The sequence below is a fragment of the Sapajus apella genome, unplaced genomic scaffold, assembly GCF_009761245.1.
Source record: "Sapajus apella isolate SASKATOON/1434 unplaced genomic scaffold, GSC_monkey_1.0 scaffold259, whole genome shotgun sequence".
NCBI classification, from domain to species: domain Eukaryota; kingdom Metazoa; phylum Chordata; class Mammalia; order Primates; family Cebidae; genus Sapajus; species Sapajus apella.
Window position 1 is genome coordinate 412,755 of NW_022437199.1, and position 13,647 is coordinate 426,401.

At 37.6% G+C, this 13,647-nt stretch overlaps 1 protein-coding gene across 2 annotated transcripts; it reads left to right on the forward strand.

Moving 5' to 3' along the window:
- The first annotated feature begins 300 nt into the window (after positions 1-300).
- KLRB1 (killer cell lectin like receptor B1) lies at positions 301-12,353 on the forward strand. Of its 2 annotated transcripts, none has more exons than XM_032271884.1 (6): positions 301-780; positions 5,257-5,355; positions 6,044-6,118; positions 7,410-7,564; positions 7,897-8,012; positions 11,483-12,353. In XM_032271884.1, exons 1-6 carry the CDS (start codon positions 678-680, stop codon positions 11,628-11,630), a joined length of 696 nt encoding a protein of 231 aa, XP_032127775.1. In that variant the 5' UTR covers positions 301-677; the 3' UTR covers positions 11,631-12,353. The 2 variants fall into 2 exon arrangements, with proteins under 2 accessions (XP_032127775.1, XP_032127776.1); XM_032271885.1 differs by lacking the exon at positions 11,483-12,353 and adding an exon at positions 9,873-10,624.
- The last annotated feature ends 1,294 nt before the right edge of the window (positions 12,354-13,647 follow it).

Consider the following 13,647-nt stretch of genomic DNA (forward strand, 5'->3'; position numbering starts at 1 on the left):
AAGAGATAAAAATTCCATATACTCCACTTCCTGTAACTCTGGCAGTTTCTAAATACTTTTACTCATGTGGAAATGCTATCATAACCAAGAGCGCCTTTAAAGCTAAGCTAAGGTTAGGCCGTTGATCTTTAGCACACTGCTTTTTCTGTTGTTTTATTCAGGGGGCTTTCTCAAAATTTATGTTCCCATTTTTTACATTTCACAACTTTCTTTGGAGCACAGCTATTTCAGGAAGATTTTAGAGTTTTTGAATAGCATTGTGGACATTTTTTTGCATTAATTTTTACTTTTACAAAATTACATCAAATATTATTTATGTTAATTACTGAGTTTTATGGGGGCCCTTAATTGGAACTCTAGGTGATTGCCTCATTTGCTTCACTCTGGTTCTGGTCCTGAGAGGGGAACACAGAAGGGATGGCTGGAAGAACGAGAACAAACGAGCCTCCCGGAATTTTGTCAAACAACAGGCCAATTAATTAAGGAAAGTAGATGTTACATAGCTAGGTACAATGAACGTGCAGTAAGTGGATTGTCTCAGTAATTTAGAGAGAAACCCCCCAATACAAGCATAGGTAGGTGGGGACAAAAGAGAGACAACAAAGTACTACAAGTAGAGCACTTCCTTTTTCTGATTTTGCCTCACGGAATTGAGTTCGTTCTTATACACAAGTCTAATGCCCCCTTCCTCTTCTGCAATGGACCAGGTGGTGTATGCTGATTTAAACGTACCCGGGGACTCAGGCCCAGAAAGTTCTTCACCTTCATCTCTTCCTCGGGGTAAGTGGCTTTACTTTTCCTTTTGACATTTGTATATCTTCCAAAATTAGATTTTTCTCTTACATTTATGGCTTTAAATCACTGCTTTAAAGATGATCAGCAGTTTTATATTAATAGGTGTTGTATGACTTGCCTGTAGGTAATGACAACTTTGAAAAATAATTGTAAGCCTCATACGTTTCTTTTTTTTTCCCATTGAGTTAGCATGAAAAGCAAACATCACTTCTCTTACTGAGTCTTGGTTAAAAGACTTGGAAGAAACAATAGTTTAGGCTACCCTGGGCACACTGCCTATGGGTTACCCTGCTCCGTAAGGATTAGTATTAGAAAAGAAAAAAAGAAAAGAAAAGAAGAAAGAAAAGAAAAGAAGGAAGGAAGGAAAGAAAGAAAGAGAAAGAAAGAAAGAGAGGAAGGGAGGGAGAGAGAGAGAAAGAAAGAAAGAAGGAAAGCAAGCAAGCAAGCAAGAAAGAAAGAAAAGAAGAAAGGAAGGGAGGGAGAGAGAGAAAGGAAGAGAGCGGGGAGGAGAGAGAGGAAAGAGAAAGAAAGGGAGGGAGGAAGGAAGGGAGAGAGAGAGGAAGAAAGAAAGAGAGAAATAAAGAAAGAAAGGAGAGGGAGGAAGGAAGGAATGAAGGGAGGAAAGAAAAAACATTTTACATGTATGAAATAAGGAATATTTAAGACACATTGCAAACTTGCTGTGATAGTGACCTACATTATTCTAAATTCCTCTACAAAATATCAACACTGTGATTAAGTCCCAGTGCATTTTCATCCATAATATTCCTTTCAGAATACAAAGTATAGTCCAGTTGCAGTGGCTCATGCCTGTAATCTCAGCACTTTGCTAGGCTGAGGCATGTGGTTCCCTTGAGTCCAGGAGTTCAAGACCAAACTGGGCAATGTGGCAAAACCTGCTCTCTACAAACAATGAGAAAAAAAAATAGCCAAGTGTGGTGGCACATGCCTGTGGTCCCAGCTACTTGGGAGGCTGAGATGGGAGGATTGCTTCAGCTCAAGAGATCAAGGCTGCAGTGAGCTGTAGCTGTGCCACTGCAGTCCAGCCTGGGTGACACAGCAAGGCTCTGTCTCAAAGTAGTAATAATAATCACGTAGGCTTAATGAGTAACATACTCTCTCAAGAGAGGAAAACTCTCTGGAAAAAAAAAACATATTAAAGATGAAAGATTTGAACATTATTACTGCCTGATAGTTTCTAGTTTAAAAAGTATCACAGCTTAGAAGGAGATAAGCCACAAGATACTCGAGCGTATCAGTAATGAGCCTACTTCCAATTTGTGGAAACTGGCACTTTCCTAGGTCTCTGAAGAGTTAGGATTCTGAGTGAAAGAAGCAGGAACACCAGTATGAGGTGATACATGATGGATAGCATGGCCTGGGGATGGATGAGCAGAGACTGGAAACTGAGGCAGAAAATAAGCATGAAATTATTATGACACATTATTCTTTTCTGACATCTAACTGAATTTACTGTCTTTGATAATAGTACAATCGTTTAACATTCCGATATTCATTCCATATCATGCCAAGCATGTGTCTTGTACTGTTTTAAGACTGTTTAAGTTTTAAACTATTGAATTCTCAAAGTTTTAGAGAATAAAGTCTTAAGAACCATCAATTAAGTTTCACTATAATCTTCATGTAAGCTTAGAGGAAATTGGAGTATTCTAATAACTATAAGGAGGATGTGGTTGAGCAAACATTTTTAAAGAAAAGAGTGTAAGTCTTTTCAACTCTCTTTAGATCTAGCAAAAGGTGGCGGGTGGGCATTGTCAGAAAATGAATATAGAGAAAAATAATGAGACTTTTCCTAAATGTTGCTATGATCTCAAACCAATGGATGCAGAAAATTTTTCTACTTGGATTGTAATAATTATCTTATAAAATGCCATTCTGAAAGTAAACTTTAAAAAAAAGTAGAAAAAAGCCAGAGCAAAAAACGTGACTATATAGAACACTGGTCTGATATTAAAGAATTGTAAAACCACGACGCGACTCCGTTAAACGGTGCAGGCTGCGGTCACTCTGTAGCTTGGTGATTGTATCTAAGGCAGTCAGCAGAACCAGAAAGAGACGTGTGAGTGATAACCGCCTATCTTGCTTTTGGCCAAATGGCCACAGGTTTGGTCTGTTAGAGGACTGGATAAGGTGTCTGCAAAAATGCCTCTAGAGTTTATTCATTCATTCAAAAATAAGCACCTACTCTGTGCCAGGCAGGCTGTGGATATAGCAGTGAACAAAATAGAAAAAATTCTTTTCCTTCATAGAGTTTATAGAACAATGGAGGCAAACAATCAACAAAATAAACAAATAACTGAGTTGGTGCAAAAGATGAGATGGTGTTAGTGTTATTGAGAAGAATTTGAAAATAGGATTTAGCTTTGGGGGAGGGTAGCATATCAAACAGAGTCATCCAGGAAGGCCTTCCTGAGAAGACGACTGGGTTCAAAACCTGACAGAAGTAAGGGACAAAGCCATAAGCTCCTGGGAGAGGCGCCTTCTAGGAAGGTGACCAACAAGTGCAAAAACCTCAAAATGAAAACATGCCTGTGACATTGCAGGAGGCGTATGCCTGCAAAGCGTGCGCATGGAGGCCACGGGGGAGGGGGCAGTGAAGCAGTGGGGGCCGGCTTGAATAGGGATGCACGAGCCATTCTACACACTCGGATTTGCCTGACGGAAAGCCATTGGAAGGTTTAGAACAGTGAACTGAGATGATTTAACATACTTTTAAAAACCCAAATGCAGAATTGCCCTGGGTAGGTATTTCTAGATAACTAATGTCAGCCTGACCTCTGTAGTGATTTATTATAACTTCATTAATTCTAATCTCATGCAGTGTCACAGAAACACGGTACAGGACTGCATTCCTCCTAGACAAAGAACACTCCACTCAATTCCTTAGATTTTAGCATCAATGAATAACAATTTTTAAAAGTCACCAAGTTGCCTTTTAACTATAGTTTAAAAAAGAAAAAAACTTTTTAGAAAAACAGAACTGCTGTTCATTGAACAGCTACCGTGTTCCAGACATGGTATCCAGCATTTACAAGAATTGTTTCATATAAGCCTCTCTAAAATATCACAACACAGATATTCCACATTTTACAGGTGAGGAAATCTGTGGATTATGAAGGTTGAACATGTTTTCCAAAATAGTATGTTGACACTCAGGTTTGCTAGTTTGGAAAGTTCTTAAGGTTGGACTTTAGTAATGAAAATTACTAAATCAATTTTAGTAATAGAATTAACTTAGCAATTAAAATAGTGACTATACAGAGCTTTCTTAACTTGGCAAACAGAGTTTCAAGGAAGAAAAGTGTGAGGAAGAGAAGACAGAAAGGTGAAATAATGTACGTATGTAAAACTGGAAGAAAAGACACCCCGGTGCTGTCTTGGGCTCATTGACTGCATTTAGCCATTGTTGTATCACACTAGCTCTCATTAGAAGTTCTAGGCCAATGCTACCAAGCTTGGTTTAGTCACATTCAGATGTATGCCTGGGACCTTGGAGTCTCTACTAGGTATTCACTCTTCCCTCCCAGCTCCACTGATGCAGCATGTCCTAAATAGACCAGATGATAATTCATGTGCCATGACCCCAACTCCAATGTATCATGTTTCCTCCCATAATCTTTGATCACGTCTAAATCTCCTCAGGGCTGTTTTAGAGAGAGCTAATTCACAGTGTCAGCATCCTAATGTGAGAGATTGTATTATCAGGTCGGCAAACTGGACTGCACAACTTAATCGTCAAGGGTAACGTACCAGAAAAAGCAGAAATGGCTTTTATAGCCATCCTGGAGCAAAGAAACAGATTCATTATATAGTAATTGATTTGATTACAGAGAAAAGCAGAGATATCTGACACTTTGTATATGCAATGTTGTAGACATAAGTGCATGTTACGTTATATTATAATATTGAAAATGATATGCGGTCGAAAAGCCTTCTTCCTTGAATGCCATACATTTGACCCACCTTGGTGATGATTGTTCTAGACAACAGAAAAGCAGAGGATTCCACGTTCAAGATCAGAATTTCTGTGTATCACCAGCACCTAACACGGTGCTTGGCAAAAAGTACAGCCTCAAAAAGTATCTCGACTAAATGAAGGTCTTCCTTCTGGGACAAAATGCTTTGACTTACTTCCTACATTAAGACATGTACTTCATTTTTGTATGGCACTTGACAATTTTCAAAACATCTCTCTCATTTAATTCTTATACCAATCCTTTGTATACACACATGCATAAGTGTTCCTATTTTATCAATGAGCAAACTCTGTTGGATCTGAGAGCCCATCTTGCAGGAGTGTCCTTTTAGAATGGCTGATAGAGGTTGTTTCCTGCTCCCAGCCCCCAAGCTGAATCTAATTGTCCCTATGTTATCTCAAGTACATTTTTGTGCCAGATGTACTCAACTGAGTTAACTGAGTTTTTGTTTTTAACTTCTCAGATGTCAGTCAGGGTTCACCTTGGCACCAATTTGCCCTGAAACTTGGCTGTGCTGGGATTATTCTTCTTGCCTTGGTTGTTACTGGGTTGAGTGTTTCAGGTAAGTGAGGTACCATCATTTGTTTCATGATACCTACTCCACTTCCATCATGTGTATTAGAGCATCTCCACAGAATTTGGTCACCTCAAACTTAGTGAAAGATCAATGAATAAAAAGTCATGAAAGAAGGCTTCGAACAGTCAGTCCGTATCCACTTCGGATACCAGCCTTTCATATTTGTCTTCTTAATTGCCCTGAGAGTCATCACGGGGTATTATACATGTGCTCCAAGAACGTTTTAGAAATATCACAAGTGTGACCAAAGATGATAACAAAGAAAAGAAAAGTTTCCAGTTATTTACGGTTCATCATGTGCCTACTACCATTCCAGATTGCAGCAGATAGTCCCTCTCCTGGAACAGGAACAATGAGACTCACTTTGAAGATGATCAAGTTTGGGTGACACTGTAGGCAATTTAAGAGCTTAAGTAATGCCCTTAGACTGACTTATCTAGTCAATCTAATGCCTGTGTGAGTCCACCTGTTTTGTTTTTTCTTATTTGTTTCTGTATGCTTCCTGTAGGTGAGATCTTTTTTTTTTTTTAACCACATTGCTATTATCTTTATCTTTTATCCATATTCAAGCTGGTTGAGATTATTTTGTTTCCCGAAGTGACAAATGTAATATATCCACCTTACCACGCATTTCAGCATTTAACCCTCTTAATAACGTTTCCTTATGTACTAGTGACATCGTTAATACGGAAATCATCAATAGAAAAATGCAGTGTGGACATTCAACAGAACATGAGTAAAACAACAGGTAATTGTGTGGTTTGAATTTCCTAAGAATAACAATTAATATTTGGTAGATATCAAGTGTTACCATAGGTACAATTCACAACAGTCCATATGTTAAGTTATTCTTATCATTCTGCTTTTCTGTGTTAGAAAACTGAGGCATAAAAACACTCAACAATTTGCTGAGGGTCACATAAGCACCAAGTGATGAGGCTGGGAATTATATGTAAGTGGTCTGATTTCTGAGCCTAAGGTCTTAACCGGCAGGGCATGCTGCCTCATGAGGAGCTCTGCTGGGATATTCCATTGTTGATAGGAAAATATGTGAAATATTTGATTATTTTAGTGAGCTATTAAGTTTGGTCTGAAGTTAAATGATAGAACTCAAAACATAGAGTGAATTCTTTACTGTTACATTTCCTCATCATGTGGCCACATTAGTCTTGTTCCAGTGTGTATTAATAAAAACACAGGTGACTGTTGAGTGACTGTAGTGGAATGTGAGCTGTGTGCACATTCTCACAGAAGTTTTAAGAAACCCTGAAAGTCCTTCTGGAAAATTCTATCCAACAGATCACATTAGGTAGGTAAATACATCATTTAGCAATTAGAAATGTTCTTATCTCTCATGAATTTAGTGAAAATTATTATGAGTTGCTGTGCATTCTGTGCATCATTTAAAGTCAGCACTTTTTACATTAGTTTTATACTGTTGCCTATGTAGTGGAATAGGCACTGGTGATGAGTTTAGAACAGTCCATCTGACGGGATGGAGTTGAACAAGTTATTCTGTCTCTCACTGTCTTAAAATGTAAGATGTGGCAGCATAAATTATTCTGATGGTATCTTCCTAGTTTAATATTTTATGATTCCATTTATGCTCAAGATAACTGGTCACTAATTCCCAAGTCTTGATACCAGAATGAACAGTAGATCTCAAAAACCTCAACTTTATAACAAATTCATTGTTCTCACAGTGATAATCAAAGACTTTGAGCATTTTTTTTGGTTGGGGGGGGATGGAGTCTCAATCTGTTGCCCAGGCTGGAGTGCAGTGGCACGATCTTGGCTCACTGCAACCTTCACCTCCCAGGTTCAAGCGATTCTCTTGCCTCAGCCTCCCGGGTAGCTGGAATTATAGACACCAGCCACCACATCCAGCTCATTTTTGTTTTCAGTTGAGATGGGGTTTTACTGTGTTGGCCAGGCTGGGACTTTGAGCATTTATAATGACGTGTGTATGATTGGTTGTGGTTTGTCAGAGACAGGTTAGAAATATAACATTTATTTCTTATTTCTGTTTTTTACTTTAGAGAGACTGAGTCTCTTAAACTGCCCAATATCTTGGGAGAAAGTCAGAGAGAAATGTTTGTTACTTTCTCACACTGTCAGCCCTTGGAATAACAGTCTAGCTGACTGTTCCACAAAAGAATCCCGTTTGCTGCTTATTCAAGATAAGGAAGAATTGGTAAATCATGAAACAAAATACCTTAATAAAACTTAGCACTTTCTTTAAACCATACTAATAGGTCTGTGCCTTAGCCCAGAGGTTTTATGCAATGGAAGTGAAGACTCTGACTTCCCAATTTGAATGACTAAATGGACATGTAAGCAAATAATTGAATGTAAGGTGATGAATACAGTAATATAAATAAAAATATAGAGAGAAAGATCACAAAGAAGAAATAATGCTGACGAGTTAGGAAAGACTTCAGAGATGGGGTGATGCTCGAACTAGGTTTTAGGGGATCAAACTAGGAATAGATAAGCAGACTTCATATTCTTCTATTCCATTTGTAGAGACTCACACAGAAGCTGATACATGACAAAGCAGTTCCATTTTGGATTGGATTAAAGTTTTCATTACCAGAGAAGAAATGGAAGTGGATAAATGACTCTTTTTTAAATTCTGATCAGTGAGTATTAGATGAACTCATTTTAATATTCAATTTATATCAGGTTTACACTGCAAGGTGGTAACACTGAAGATTGAGTTTTGTAGTTTTAATTTGGTTTAACAACTCTCCAGAGGTTCAGAATAGGGTAAGAAGGTGGATGACTTCAAAGTTGTTTGGAAATTTCTATAGATGAAAAGATATCAGCTCTTTATAAGAAAATACATTTTTATCTGCAATGGAGTTTTAGGGGACATGAAACAGACTAATTTATTTGGAAGGGGCACATTAAATTAAAAATAATGTCCACCTGGAGGCCATTGGCACACAGAATGTCGTAAGTAGTGTTTTTCAAACTGTGGGAAAATAGACCTTAGTGGGTAATAAGACCAATGTAGTGGGTCACCGCTGACATTAAAAGAAAGAAAAGATAGTAAATATCAGAGTGCAGACCCGGACACCCACACTGTGACAAATACTGCAGTACATTTGAACCACTGCTGTGAAAGGGAGAGGTGTTTGAGAGGATGTGACAAAAATATGTATAAGCCACAAAAGAGCTACTTGCTGTTTTCTCTTCAATGTCACATTCTTTTTTCTTGTGTAAGACAGTCAAAATAACCATCACTGTAGCTTGAGGGTTGATGCAACACAAGTAAATTCCATATTTTAGCAGAATTTGTGGTTAATTTTGCAGAAAAGGGCAAGGTATTTTCTTTCCTCACAAGCAAAAGTATGTAGGCTTTCAACCATATTTCTGTAAAGAACTTTTAATTTTTCAAAAAAGATAATACAGAGAGTTGTATTTAATGAGTCTATAAATGATTTAGTCAAATTGGAAGCATTTACACTTAAAATGTATTTTCTGCCAGTCAAAAAACGAGGTTAAAACATAAAACATAAAATGTTTATCTAAAGTATACTAATAATTTATGAAGTATGTAAAGTATTAAACACTGAAAGAAATGTTGGCTGAATTAGCAAATTTTGCCATTATATGAGCCACATTCCAAATACTTTATAAAGCGTAAGATTTTAAAATAAAGATTTTTTTTTTTTTAGACGAAATCTCACTCTGTCACCAGGCTGGAGTGCAGTGGCACGATCTCAGCTCACTGCAACCTTCACCTCCTGGGTTCAAGTGATTCTCCTGCCTCAGCCACCGAAGTAGCCAGGACTACAGGCATGCACCACCACACCCCCAGTTAATTTTTTGTATTTTTAGCAGAGACAGGGTTTCATCATGTTGGCCAGGATGGTTTCAATCTCTTGACCTTGTGATCCGCCTGCATTGGCCTCCCAAAGTGCAGGAAGTGAAAGAGGTGTAAGCCACCATGCCCAGCCTAAGATGATTTAAAAATAAATGTTGTGGACTAGAATAAATTTATGAAAAGCCAAACATACACATTCTATTTAAAACCATCTCTCTTGATTTTTATATTGCTTTCTGGGGGTTATTTTCTATATTTTATTTACAAATAAATGAAAGTCTATTTGCTATTAATTTATTTTTATCTTTTCACACATGGTTTATCATTTATTAAATATAGTTTGTATGTGTTTCTTAATGGGGTCATAATGCAAAATGTTTATTTTATTGTGGTTCACAGTAAAATATAAAATTTGAAAACACTGAATCATAGTATAATATAAAATATATAATGTTTGAAAACACTGAAATGTGAACATACATATGAAAGTGGATGAAGTAAATTCAGTTGAACCTCTCATTTTATTCTGAAGACAACAGTGGTCAGGTAAACCTGGAAGGCATCATGTTATAGTGGCAAGAGCACCGGTTAGACTCTGCTTTGGTTTGCACTCCCTGAGCCCTGATTTTCAGGAACGAAAAGAAAGGAGAGAATAATAGTATTTTTACAGGACTATTGTGGGGGCTACAGGAGACCATGTTGGAGAGCTGGGCAGATGTCTCATCAAGGAAGGCCTGCAAAACCAGAGGGCCTTTCGGAAAAGGAATTGTTGACTTGGCTAGATTGGCATTTAAAAAATTACCCTGACACTTGAAGAAAGAATTAAAAGGGTGGAAGAGATAAAATGTAAGGAACTTCTGCAATAGCCCAGTTGAAAGAAGTTCTTGGTTTGACCAGAAGGTTGGGCAGTAGGAAGAATCAGATAAGCAGCCCCAAGACGCTGCATGAAGACATTGAACAAAGGACTAAAAACAGCTGTGACGGAGCGCTGCACGCTGCCACCACCTCATCCGCTTGGGACAGATGGGAGAGTCTTGAATTCACGCCATCTTTGCAACGTAGTCCTAATACAGCCTGTCCATTGTTTGAATTACATTGCCACCTACCACCTGCAGTGAGCCGCGGGACTCATGCTTGTTTGAAACTAATATTATGCTGCAGCAGACACCCATTGACCTCTGTTTGGGATGAGAATGGAAGGAACCTCTGACTACATGACTATGAACTGAGCCACTTTTTCTGACTGCTTCCAAATTCTATAGACCCTGAATATCCATCATGCCTTTAGATATTTATCATATTTACTGAGCACATACTTTTGAAGCATTGCCACATTTTCATATTTCATCTCCATGCCTCTCCTAAATATTAGTTGGTTATAGTCTAAATATTTTAAAAACTGTGGCTCAGTGAAGTTAAGAGATTTTTTTATTGCATTTTAGGTTTTGGGGTACATGTGAAGAACATGCAAGATTGTTGCATAGGTACACACATGGCAGCGTGATTTGCTGCCTTCCTCCCCTTCACCTATATCTGGCATTTCTCCCCATGCTATCTCTCCCCAACTCCCCACCCACCCCGGCTGTCCCTCCCCTATTTTGCCCCAACAGACCCCAGTGTGTAATGCTCCCCTCCCTGTGTCCCTGTGTTCTCATTGTTCAACACCTGCCTATGAGTCAGATCATGCGGTATTTGATTTTCTGTTCTTGTGTCAGTTAGTTGAGAATGATGGTTTCCAGGTTCATCCATGTCCCTACAAAGGACACGAACTCATCATTTTTGATGGCTGCATAATATCCATGGTATGTGGCAATTCCTCAAGGACCTAGAAATAGAAATTCCATTTGATCCAGAAATCCCATTACTGGGTATATATCCAAAGGATTATAAATCGTTCTACTATAAGGACACATGCACACGAATGTTCATTGCAGCACAGTTTACAATAGCAAAGACCTGGAAGAGATTTTTTTTAATGTGACCTGTTAGTAGTACACTAAGAAGACTGAATTCCCAGCTTCCAAACTTTCTTTCTTTTTTGATGTAATTGTGCAGGTTCTTGTTAAAGGATTCTTTTCCAATGAAGATAAACTTGAATGTTTCAGAGGTTTACATTAGCTCTATCTTACAAGTTCACGCCATTATATTTGTGACTGTGTACTTTCTCTGCTTAATAATTTATCATTCCACTGCTTCCTGAGAGTCCTAGGAAACAATGACTATGTGACTAGCTATGAGAAAATCCTAAACACTAAGGCAGACTTTTCTTTTGCTCCACAGATTAAAAATTACAGGTGACACTAAAGAAAACAGCTGTGTTTACATTTCACAGACATCTGTGTTTTCTGAGGACTGTAGTACAGAAATCAAATGGATCTGCCAGAAAGAACTAACACCTGTGAGAAATGAAGTGTATCCTGACGCCTGACTATGAATCCCATCTCAATTTATTTGCTTCCCATTACTGATCTCTGTACTTTTAACTGCATATACTATTGGTATCACCTAATGTTCATTTAGTGACACAAAATGAACAAATTCTGAGAATCGTACAACTGTTATGAATGTTAGAGAAGTTCATGTTTATCATATTCATTCTATAAAATGAGGAAACAGAGACATAGAGGAAACATGTATCATTTTAAAGAAACAGTGTTATTCTATGGTGAAGGAATAAAGGATGTCCCGCAATATGCCAGATTGATATATTGATTATTTTGTGTTTAAAACAGTGGAGAAATTGTAGATTCAGAAAGAGACAGCTGACCTGTCTCTTCCTGCATGCAGCAAGCCATAAAGATTCCTCTGGGAGGGTTACCCTCATCATACAAGGGCAAGAAAATAGCCCTTATTGCCAGAGACCTGGAATTGGACTTTGCAATGAACCTGAATAAATATACTTAATAAAGAAACACTTATCTTTCACCTATTTTACAGCTCCCCACAACCAATATATCTCCTAGTGACTCCTCTAGAAAATGTATTGCCCCTAGCCAGCTTTTCTTTGTCCTGTCATTTTTTTTTCAAATTTATCATTCTTGATCTAAAGAGCACAAAAGCATCTTGCTTAGGCCAGTTTGGATTTCACACTCTCGTGAGTGCCTCATGTACATGCGAAATGAATAAAATGTATATACTTTTATTTTGTTCATCTGCCCAGCACCACTTTAATTTCTAGATCCAGCAGAAGAGCCCGCTACGAGCTAAAAAGGGGGTTTGGAGGTGATTTCTGGCTCCCCTACAGTGAAAGAAGCCCAGACCTGATGAAGGCAATTAGATTCTAATCCTGACTTGTATGTGTGCCCTTCATCGATCCCTTCCTGTCAAGGCTCATCTCCTGGAAAGTTTTAGCAAAAACTGCTAAATCCCTATGTATCTATCATAGTCTATCGCTTTTTGAACCACCACACAATTGAGTTGTGCCAAAACATTGATTAAAGTCCATTCTTAACCCTGACATGAGAGACCCATAATTAAAGGAGTTTGGGGAAGGACCTTCACTCTTCCTGCCATTCCCCAGTTTTTCCCATTTTGATTTTCTTATTACACATTTTTCTTTCATGTCTCGTTCTATCTACGGCTCACACAAACAAGCTGGGGGAAATGTATAATTAAATCTTTATTCTGTGGAAAGTAAGTTTTACCTTTTAACTCTGAAGTTAAAGTTAAAAAACAGAAGTACAATTTTGCATGTTCTTCACATGTACCCCAAAACCTAAAATGCAATAAAATAAATAAATGGGAATAAATAAATAAATAAATAAAATTAAAAAAAAATTCTGAATAAAACTACAGTATACATAGTAAAAAAAAACAAACAGAAGTACTTATTATTAATAGATCTCTTGAATGTCCACCTTTCTTTAAAATATGCCAAATTATCCATGGAAATCAAATAAATAAAAATCGTGAATTTACCTGATAGGAAGACTTACCATAACAAAATTCTGAACAATAGACATCTGCTTACCCTAATAATTCATCACCAAATTGAATTATATAAATTCAAGTTCATATGATAGTGGCTGAAATCATGGCTCAATTCCTGCATCTCATACATGAGGATTTATAACATTTGTTAATAACTTTTGAAGAGATCAAAAATGAAAGTAAAATTTACTTTATACCAATTACTTAGAAAATAGATTACTTAGGAAAACATTTAGACTGGTTGTTTAGCCAGTCTTTCCAGTCCACTTATGTTTAGGTAGGCACCAATCAATTCTACCCTTCATAACGCCGAAACGAATTTAAAAAAGCAACTTTTGCTTTCCATACCAAGCAGCTTGGAAAAGCGAAAATTTGAGAAGTACAAATTTTAAAAAATTCTAAAAATAATTTTGAATTTTAAACACCTATAGAGTAATGAAGCACTAACTGACCTTAGTCTGGTGGAGATAGACTTTGCTCTCCTCCTTGGCAGCAATTCAAGTTTACTTCCGCAG